Source organism: Balaenoptera musculus, chromosome 13, assembly GCF_009873245.2.
Source record: "Balaenoptera musculus isolate JJ_BM4_2016_0621 chromosome 13, mBalMus1.pri.v3, whole genome shotgun sequence".
In the NCBI taxonomy this organism is placed as follows: Eukaryota; Metazoa; Chordata; class Mammalia; order Artiodactyla; family Balaenopteridae; genus Balaenoptera; species Balaenoptera musculus.
Genome location: NC_045797.1, coordinates 68,847,076 through 68,857,097, shown reverse-complemented (window position 1 = coordinate 68,857,097; position 10,022 = coordinate 68,847,076). Strand labels below are relative to the sequence as shown.

Genomic DNA, 10,022 nt, shown 5'->3' with positions numbered 1-10,022 from the left:
ATACCATGTTTTTAAACAGGCTCTCTGTATTTTCAGCTCCACTGAATAGAACTATTCAGGTTAAGGCAACTGTGTGCTACCTAACATTCTACTTTGTGCACTAAAACTGCATTTTTATTATGTGCACACTAGTATGAAGAAGACATGCAGAGTTGGTAAGACATGAGAAGAGGTAAGTAGAAGGTACATTACATTGGAACAATAATGAAATCAGTGGGTATATTATAATCTGAGTTTATTTTCAATGACAACAAAATTTTAAGAACCGAGACATTACACATTTAACAGAAAAGTTGTTAAAGCTAGAAGTTAAGGCACATTGAGGCAGAATCCTTTTCTGAATCTAATTGTACAAGAATTCATTTTACATATGAATAAAACTGAAATCTGGGAAAACCATTATGAACTTTTTCATCACTGACAATTGAAAACATTAAGTTGATTCTGTTTTTCCATAAAGGAGCAACATTAAAATATGAGGCTGTATTTCTGTACCAGGATTCAGCATTCAAAGAAATCCCCGACCTAACCATCAGTATGTCCTAAGTGCCAAAAATATAACTACCCTAAAAGTCTATATTAATTTAAAATACTATTCCTAGTTCTACTGAAGGGGCATAAATAGGGTACACATGAATAACAAAACGCATTTCAAGGACAAAACGCATTTCAAGTGCTTATGCAGTAAAAACGTAGTAAGTGACCTAAAGCTAAAGTGCTCACTCTATCGAAACTTCAGTCATCTTTGTCATCTTAGAAATTGAGGATGTTGCCAGGGAAAGAGATGGCAAAAGACTCTTTAGAAAGTTCTCCAAATATATGAAAACTTTCTGTTGATACATTTTCCTAAAACAGGCAGAAGCATTCAGTCACCTCATTCAGGCTAGAGGTATTTCTCCACAGAAAACTGACCAGGTATACATACCCTCTAGCTTCTCTTCCCTTCACACAGTTTACACAAAGCAAAAATGGTATGGGCTGAGCATCAGAAGGTTACTCTGCCTAAGGCTTATTACACTTGCTGTTAAGAGTTTTTCAATCATGAGAAAACTGTAGAAACAGCTACCTGATCACCAGCACAAACTTTACAAAGAGCTTAAAAACACTGTGTCCTAAGGTGGCCAAAGAAGTGAGGATACATGGACATTGGTTGTTTACAGAGCAGAAAGCAGAATATAACAATCTGAAATGCTATTCTTCAGGGGGCTTTTTCTATAAAGAAACCTAACTTAGCTAGGTGAAACACACCACACAACTATTTTCCTGTCACTTCCTCAAGGTGGTTTTCTTGAGGTAGTTTCACATCTGGGTTTTTGGCAAATGGTACTGGGTTATCTGGGGGTGTGAGGAACAGCCCATTTATTACCAAGAGCTAATTAAAGAAAAACCTAACTTTAAGGGAAGCTAGTCCCACAAATAATCTAGCAGTACTGCTGGAGAAAAGCACCTAATCCTTCACACTAACACATCATGATGGATATTTAACCACAGCACCCTGAGATCCCAAAGCCTTCCTAACCTGGTTTATGTTACGTAGCACCTAAGAACCCTTGCTCCATTCCTGACTTCGTGTTATTTTAGGAATTACTTTGGATGCGTCCTTGATTTGGTGCCTAGGGCAGGGTTCAGTGTGGTCTTTGGAGCACCTTGTCCTTTTGGGCACGGATTACGCCTTTCTTGCAGCCGTTGCCTCCCCCGGCTTAAGCACTGTAGGTACCACTGCTCCTGCTGCAGCTGCTGCTGCTTCTTTTTTAAACGGCTGTGAGTAACCTCCAACTTCTGGCATTTCTGAATTAGCTGTGGTAGTTCCTTCTGTAACTGCTGGTGCTGTCTGTCGATGCTATTGTGGAACTCGGAAGTGTACTGCTTTGCTGCCCTCTCCAAGGCCTCGTTCTTGCTGTTCAGCTCCTTTGTTGGTCTCTTTCCCAACTGCCTTGCATCTAGCTCACTCAGTTGTGCCTCCAGTAATGCTTTATCCTGGAAGAACTTGACCAGCATGGCCTGTTTCTTTGCAGCTGTCTCAGCGTGGGTTTTCTTTATCTCCTGCTGTAGTGTCTGAATTTCTCTCTCCTGTTTCTCCTTTACTATCGAAACGTCCCTCATTGCCTCCAACTGCTTATTCAAATTGGATAGGATCTTTTCTTTCTGCAAGAGCTCTGTTTTAAGCGCTGAATTTTTTCCCGCATATTTGGAGGTTAATTCTTGTCTCCTTTGTTCGATCTGCCCACTTTGTTGTAAATAGTAGTTCCACAGCTTCTCGGTTCGCTGTCTAGACTCCTCTGTTTGCTTGGTCAGGTATTCCCGAAAGAACTGGTTTTCCTCCTCGACACGTACGTTTTCCGCCAGCAGCTGCCTGGATTCCTCCACTAACGGTTCTAGTCGGATTTGAGTTTCTTTGATTTGCTTGTCTAGCTTCATCATTTCCACTACTGCCTTTTCTTTAAACCTCTTCTCTGCCTTTGTTAGCTTCTCTGGCTTGAGAAAATTATTTATGAAACTAAGATCCGGTTGAAGGGAATTACTGGAGTCCTCAGCCAACCTGAAGGAAGAACAAGAGAGACATCCCCCCATGTTTTTCACGAAAAATTAGGAAATAATTTTTAAAATGCACACGTAACTTTAATTCATATCCCAACTATTTGGGAGCACCTACGATGTTCCTCACACAAGGCACGGGGGACAGAGCTAGGGGTAAAGACGAGGGAGTGTAGTTTACAACTGACAATATGCCGTCTCTGCAACCCTGCGAGGTAGTATCTCGAGGGTAAAGAGGAGAAAGCAGGTTCAGAGAACTGAAGTGACTTGGCCACGATGTACACCGCCAGCGGGTGGCAGAGCCTGGGCGTAAAACCCAGATCTCACGGCTTACTGAACACTACAGCTGCTGCAAAGGGCCACCGCAGCCAACTGGGGGGTCGGGAGTAGGAGTGTATACATGGCTCGGCTCTTTCACCACCTTTCCGGGTACCGAGGGCGCCTGGGTGGAGAGAAGCGCCCCCTCAGTACCTACTTGACAAACTCGGCAACCAAACGTTCCTTCCCAAAGTCACGGTGCACCTTTGCGGAGACCGCCAGGGAGAGAGCCCTACGGTCGCGGGCTGGCGACACGCGGAAATGGCGTCCCAGTGCGGAGGGTTTTTCCAGTTTTTCCGGGCTGGTCTCTGCGGCTCTTGGCGCGGCCCAGCATCTCCGGGGCTCGCATCCCGCCCGGGTCCCGGCACGTCCAGCCCTGAGCCGCTTAACCTCCTCGGCCGCCGGACGAGCCCTAGCGGCCGGTTCTCCGGCGGCTCGGTTCCCCGCTCTCGGGGGGCCGACAGGAAAAGGCACTCTCTTCACTTTCGCAGTGTGGGAGCCCGGGGGTCCCTTGTCGTCCCGCCCGCCCGGGGTCCAGAGGTTTGCCCTTCCCAGGCCCTGCCCGACGACGATGAGCGGCTCTTTAGGTGGCCTACTCCAATCGTCCTCCCAGTGCCTCCACTTCCCCGCCTCTGTCCCTAGTTGGGCCCCCATCCGGGTGAGGAACGGACAGAGCTAAGGCACACGCCTAGCCCGTTGGCCCTGCCCTCTCTGGCCGGTTTGGTTCGGTTCGGTTTGGTTTGCTCTGTTCTAGTCTCATTCAGAGTTCCGAACGTCGCGGGAGCCTCTCTAGCTACGAGCGTCTCTATGGTCGAGTGGGCGGAGCCAGGAGCAAGATGGCCGCGCTCGCAGCTTCCACGGAGCCGCAAGCTTCCGGGGGTCCCCGGCCGCCAGTGTGTCTGTTGGTGTTGGGAATGGCGGGGTCTGGGAAAACCACCTTTGTACAGGTGACCTACACGGCGCGGGCGTAGTAGGAGCGCGCGAGAAGTTGTCTGTGGCAGGCGTAAGGCCAGGGGAGAAAGGGAGGTCTCTCTGGGGAGTTAGAGGGTACCGGCGCCTGGCTTTCAGGAACTTGCCAGCAACCCCTGTTTCTTCCTCCGCGAAGCCGTCTCAGATCCTAGCCTGGGTTCATTCAGCCTCTCTTCTGCGCACCCTCAGTGCCTATTTGTGACGACCGTACTTGGTATTGGAATTGCCTTGTTAGTGCCAACTCCTCGAAGGCAGAGGCTTAACAAGTAATTCTGGCGGTTAATAGAGTGCTAGCACACAGGCTTTCGGTGTAGATTCCTAAAGAATTCCTTCTCGGGTGCCTACCATGTTTCAGGTACTGGGGATATAGCGGAAATGACAAGGTTCCTGCTTAAATGGAGCTAATGTTTCGTGGGGGAGATAGAAACCCCCGCTCCCCCCCACCCCCCAAGTCAATAAGTGATGGAGAGTAGAAGAGGCTCTGTTGGATGTGTGATGAAGAAAGGTAGCATTTCAACTGAGAGTGAATGTTGGAGGTGGAGATCAGAAACGAATATTTAAGGTAGAGGGAAATGGAAGTGCAGAATTCTGGTAAGTTGGATTAAGGGGTGGAAGTTCTCTCTTTTTCCTTTATCATGCCTCTTGGTCTCAGCCCATCCTTCTCCCCGTATGTCTGCAGAGGCTCACAGGATATCTGCATAATCAAGGGTGTCCACCTTATGTGATCAACCTGGACCCAGCTGTGCATGAAGTTCCCTTTCCTGCCAATATTGGTGAGTAAACTGTGCCAGAACTTGTGTGAAGTTTCTCAGAGAATGGAAAGCTGTCAGCCTATCCTATGAGTCTTCAATGCTTCCATTTTTAATGTTTTCTAAACTGCCTAATTTCGTTTCCCTTGGATTTGCTAGCATCCTGAAACAGGCTTCTTCCTGATTCCCTTTTTTCTCTTTGTTTACTCCTTCCCTCTTCCTAAATTTCCTTTTTTTCCTTACCACTACCATTCTCTCTACCTCTTTTGACCCTAGGGTGTCAGACTATGGTTCTTTGGGAAAATGAAGTGACAGAAAGTCAGTCCTCTGGCTTCTAAGCCGTAAACCCTTCAGCAGGCTCTGATACATAAACTTTGTTTATATAGTTTCTTTTCTTCAAGTTAAGAGCATGTGGGTTTTGTGCAGAGTTTGCTTACTGATCTGTAGGAATCTTGCAAAGTTACATGGGAAAATGTGTGTATATATGCCTGTGTGCATTGTCTTGGTGAGAGGTTCCTTCCCTCTTATCATCAGACTTGTAGAGGAGTCCCCAGACTACTGTATAAAAAAGATTAAGAATGGATGGGATCCAGTGTCCTGATTCTTGATAGGATCTAGGCTTCCTGATTTTCAGACTATTTCTTGATGTTAGTCTTTTCCCTCCTGGTCTCTTTTTAATCCTATTAAGCTTGTACTCCAAACATTACTAATTAAGGAAGACCTTGTATTAAGAAGCAGAAATCATTATGGGAAGAATTTTGAAAAAAAAAAAATTTCCATCTTTTCACTTAAAGGCTGGAACTCTAATAGTTGATGGGATATAGGTCTACTGACTGCTAGATAGGTTTAGTTAGATATTACTGGACAGACCAATTTCCTTTTTATTTAAAATTCCATCCAAATAATTTTTTTTCTAGTTTTATTGAGATATAATTGACATACAGCATTGTATATGATTAAGTTGTATAGCATAATGATTTGATTTACAAACTCATGAAATGATTACCACAAGTAAGTTTAGTGAACATCTATCATCTCATATAGATACAAAATTAAAGAAATAGAAAAAATTTTTTCCCTTGTTATGAGAACTCTCAACTTTCACATATAACGTGTAGCAGTGCTCATTACATTTATAATGTTGTATATTACATCCCTAGTATTTATTCACTGGAAGTTAGTACCTTTTGACTACCTTCATCCAATTGTCCCTCCCTCCACACCCTCTACCGATTTGTAGATCGGTAACTAAAATCCAATCTCTTTTTCTGTGGGTTTGTCTGTTTGTCTTGCAGTGTAAGTGACCTGCCACAGTATTTAGTTCCTGGTATACAACATAGTAATTTGAAATACCTGTACATTTCAAAATGATCACTATGATGAGTCTAGTTAATATCTGTCACCATAAAACGGTATTATATAATTTTTGACTGTATTCCCCACACTGTACACCTCACCCCATGACTCATTTATTTTGTAACTGAAAATTTGCACCTCTTAATCTCCATCACTTATTTCTCTCCCCCCATCCACTTCCCAAGTTAATGCCTTTATAAAAATGTTATCTGCATTACCTTTGTTACCAGTAAGCAAGGAGTAAGAAATAAACCTTTTTTCTTGATTTAGCTCCCTTTTTCTATGTATATGGTCACTGAGAAGGTATTTAAGTTGTATCGAACTTTTCTCTTTGTCTCAGACATCCCTACCATAACTTGAGAGCTCCTAGAAGCCTCAAAAGCTAGTTTCAGTTTCTTGCTGGGAGGGAAGGTATTTACAGGGTACCTTTTGTCCTCCTAGTCTCTTCCTGAACGTGCTTCTTTTGCTGTTGCAATTCAGTGATCTTAGCTTGAAAATTTAGAAAACAGATTTGAAAAGTACCTTGGATGCTAAGAGAGAAACTGATTTGTTTGCTCAGAGGAAGCAGAGATGACTTGAGAGGTCTGTTGGCTTAGATATTATAGGTGGAGATTCTCAAACTGTATTGTTTCTTACATGTTAAATTCCATTTCATTCTCTCTTTTTTTCCCTCCAGATATTCGTGACACTGTGAAGTATAAAGAAGTCATGAAACAGTATCCTTTTTCACATCTACTTTGGTTGTTGGCTCATCCCTGGCTACCTACTGTCTGTGTATTGTGTAGCTTTGAAAAAAGTGTTTGTGCCTTCCCTTGTGAAATACACTAGCAAAAGCATTAGATTGCTTTCAGGTAATTTTATGAAGAAGAGGGAAGATGAATGTGGGGAGAAGCATTATAGGTGATTAGAAATCCTATTTCAGCTTGTGAATTCCATTTTCTGCCTTTGTCCTGAACTGCAGTCTGTTGTAATTAGCACAGAGAAGGAGAGGCTAGCTGGTGGCGTGCCTGGGTCCCACAAGGGAGTATTGCCTTGGTGGATGCATCCATTGATCACCATCCCCTTAGACTGGGAAACTCAAAGATTAGTAAGATCAACTCTTAGTACATTGCTGTGTGAAATGTGTACTTTCCCTATAGGTAAGTCTAGGTAGGAAGACTAATTCTAATCCTCAGGTGGCTTGATGGGTGAGGATCAGAGCAAAGAGTGGTATATAAATGATCTTCATGGCTAATGCCATCAGGCTGTCAATGCCTGATACATCTGTCTGTTCCATTTTGGGCCCATTTCGCCTGGCCATTTCTAAACGATGAATGAGGTAGACATCGATAGTGAATGTTTCCCTATGAGGTTAAGATTGTGTGATACATACTAGTCAATGGAACACTAATGTTATGCTGTTTTTGTGAGGGATTGTCTAGATAATAAACTTTATCGTCTAAATTGATCTATAAGCAATTTAAATCCTCAACTTAGTGTCTAGGTATGGACTTGGACCCAATGGTGGCATAGTGACCTCACTCAATCTCTTTGCTACCAGATTTGATCAGGTATGTCTGTCTCTATTTACATAGACATGGCTGTGTCAAAACCTGTGACTCTTAAATGCCTTAGCTTGATCACATTGGGAAAGAAGGGCAATCAACCTGAATGTCAATACAGAATATAAGGAGGCATTTTGGTGGACAAAGAAGTAGGCTATGAGAGGATGATCAACATGGTGAGAGACTTCACATTGAACGTTGTGGCGGTCAATAAAACAAAGACCTAAGAGACCTGGGTTCTCTTCTTGATCTGTTACTGGCTTGCAGTCTTACCCTGAGGATGGGGTGGAGGGATGGGAAGTGGGATGGGCTACCAGGCAGGGAATGGAACAATTATGGGGCTTTTCACTTGTGACATATTGTTGTCATCTGTTATGTTTTCTTTGTCGCATTCCACTTCCTTAAGAGTGTTTGGCAATCACTGATTTTTTACCCCGATTTCACTCAGTGATTCAGGCTGTTAACGCTTTACTGAAGCACCGAGAGAGACTTGGCAGTGAGAGATCAAGTCTTCAGCCCCTTAGGCCTTGCCCTGTGCTCCAGGGTGTTGTGGTGCGGCAGGTGTGGCTATGTTTCTTTGGTTCCATGAGCATGTTAGTTGGTGTCCTCAGACAGAGAACATAGAGATTCAGTCGTTAATGGTGCCTGCGAGGTGGGCCACTCTCGAGAGGGCCCTGTGATTTTTTTTGTTGAACTTGGATTCTGTGGTAATTGGCGTCTTTTTCTTTTAGGTGATGAAATTTATTGAGAAGGCCCAGAACATGTCTAAGTAAGTGATTTCAGTCTAATGCCTATTTATTACTCTGTAGTTGACATGTTTCTAGGTTTTTTGAAGGATTTTGGGTTACTATCAAGTTCTGAGAGGGTGTAGTTTGAGATGAAACCATGATAAGTGAAAAAATTGTTGGCAAGAAGACAGTCATTAAGATGCTCTATGTGGGTAGGGAACTAAGATCTCACAAGCCATGGCGTGGCCAAAAAAAAACAACAACAACAACAAGATGCTCTACAGTGTAGAGCTCAATTTAATAGTAATCCACCCCCAATCACTTTGGTATATGTTCCCAGCTTCTTAGGAGGTATTTTGAGAATTTGAGTCCACATTCACTTGTCCACTTGCCTTCTCTTGCTTGTTGACATTAAAGTCTATGAAACACCTTTCTAATCCTTGTTTAAATTAATATAATTTACATGATTCAGAGGGAATATTTTTTAATTTAAAAAGTATCAAAATATAAAATAGGATATTCTTATTATATTACCCATAATGAACTGTTGTTAAATTTTTAATAGGTTTGCTTTTTTAAAAGAAAGGAAGATAATTTATTATTTTTGTAAAAAGGATATAGGCTTATTACTATAAATAATTCCTACCATGCGTAGTATTTAAAAGATGAAACTATCACCCTTCTTGTCACTAGAAATAGCTATCATTATTATCATTATTGCTATCGGTGACTGTCATCCCAAGCATTTCTATTCACGTGTACATAGATAGAAGGATGGATGGATAAGGTGTTTTTACAAAAATAGGATCATACTAGAGTAGTTTTTTAAAGTAACAGCTTTATTGCAATATGAATTCACAGACCATGAAGTGCACTCTTTGAAAGTATACAGTTTAGTGGTTTTTAGTATATTCACAAAGTTGTGCATTGACCAGAAGTACCTAATTTCAGGGACTTCCCTGGTGGTCCAGTGCTAAAGAATCCGCCTTACAATGCAGGGGATGCGGGTTCGATCCCTGGTCAGGGAACTAAGATCCCACATGCCACGGGGCAACTAAGCTCGCGAGCCACAACTGCTGAGCTCTCGCGCCTCAACTAGAGAGCCCGCGTGCCGCAAACTACAGAGCCCGCACCACAACTAGAGAAAACCCGTTCGCGACGGCTAGAGAGAATCCCGCGTGCTGCAAACTACAGAACCTGTGCCACAATTAGAGAAGAGAAAACCCGTTTGCCATGGCTAGAGAGAATCCTGCGTGCCACAACGGAAGATCACTCATGCCTCAACGAAGATCACGCGGTGCCGCAACTAAGACCCGGCGCAGCCAAAAATAGATAAATAAAAAATAAATCTTAAAAAAACAAAAAAAAAAGAACTACCTAATTTCAGAACATTTTCATCTCCAAACGAAACCCCATACTCATTAGCAGTCACTCTATTCCCCATTCCTCCAAGCTCCTGCTGGCTTCACGCACCATTTTACATTCTCACCAGCAATGTGTGGAGGGTTCCATTTTCTGTACATCCTGGTCACTACTTGTAACTGTTTTTTTTTTTTTTTTTTTTGTAACTGTTTTTGTTTTAATAAATTTATTTATTTTTTGGCTGCGTTGGGTCTTCGTTTGCTGTGTACGGGCTTTTTCTAGTTGTGGCGCTTGGGCTTCTCATTGTGGTTGCTTCTCTTTGTTGCAGAGCACAGGCTCTAGGCACGCGGGCTGCAGTAGTTGTGGCATGTAGGCTCAGTAGTTATGGCTCGCGGGCTCTGGAGCTCAGGCTCAGTAGTTGTGGTGCACGGGCTTAGTTGCTCCTCAGCATGTGGGATCTT

The 10,022-nt window shown here is 43.2% G+C and overlaps 2 protein-coding genes across 3 annotated transcripts in view; one reads left to right on the top strand and one right to left on the bottom strand.

The window, feature by feature from the left end:
• Positions 1-240: 240 nt before the first annotated feature.
• CCDC121 (coiled-coil domain containing 121) lies at positions 241-3,536 on the bottom strand. The gene is made up of 2 exons (XM_036872484.1): positions 3,011-3,536; positions 241-2,539 (listed from the first exon to the last, which is right to left on the bottom strand). The coding sequence occupies exons 1-2, from the start codon at positions 3,505-3,507 to the stop codon at positions 1,585-1,587; spliced, it is 1,452 nt and encodes a 483-aa protein (XP_036728379.1). The 5' UTR covers positions 3,508-3,536; the 3' UTR covers positions 241-1,584.
• A 74-nt stretch (positions 3,537-3,610) lies between these two features.
• GPN1 (GPN-loop GTPase 1) overlaps positions 3,611-10,022 on the top strand; it is a 19,788-nt gene continuing 13,376 nt past the window's right edge. The window contains exons 1-5 of one of the 2 annotated variants that reach the window (XM_036872486.1): positions 3,611-3,800; positions 4,502-4,595; positions 6,604-6,643; positions 7,411-7,477; positions 8,203-8,240. In XM_036872486.1, the coding sequence (XP_036728381.1) occupies positions 3,690-3,800; positions 4,502-4,595; positions 6,604-6,643; positions 7,411-7,477; positions 8,203-8,240 (350 nt within the window). In that variant the 5' untranslated portion in view covers positions 3,611-3,689. Of the gene's footprint in view, positions 3,801-3,872; positions 4,414-4,501; positions 4,596-6,603; positions 6,644-7,410; positions 7,478-8,202; positions 8,241-10,022 lie in introns of those variants that run through there. The other variant, XM_036872487.1, reaches the window with a different exon arrangement.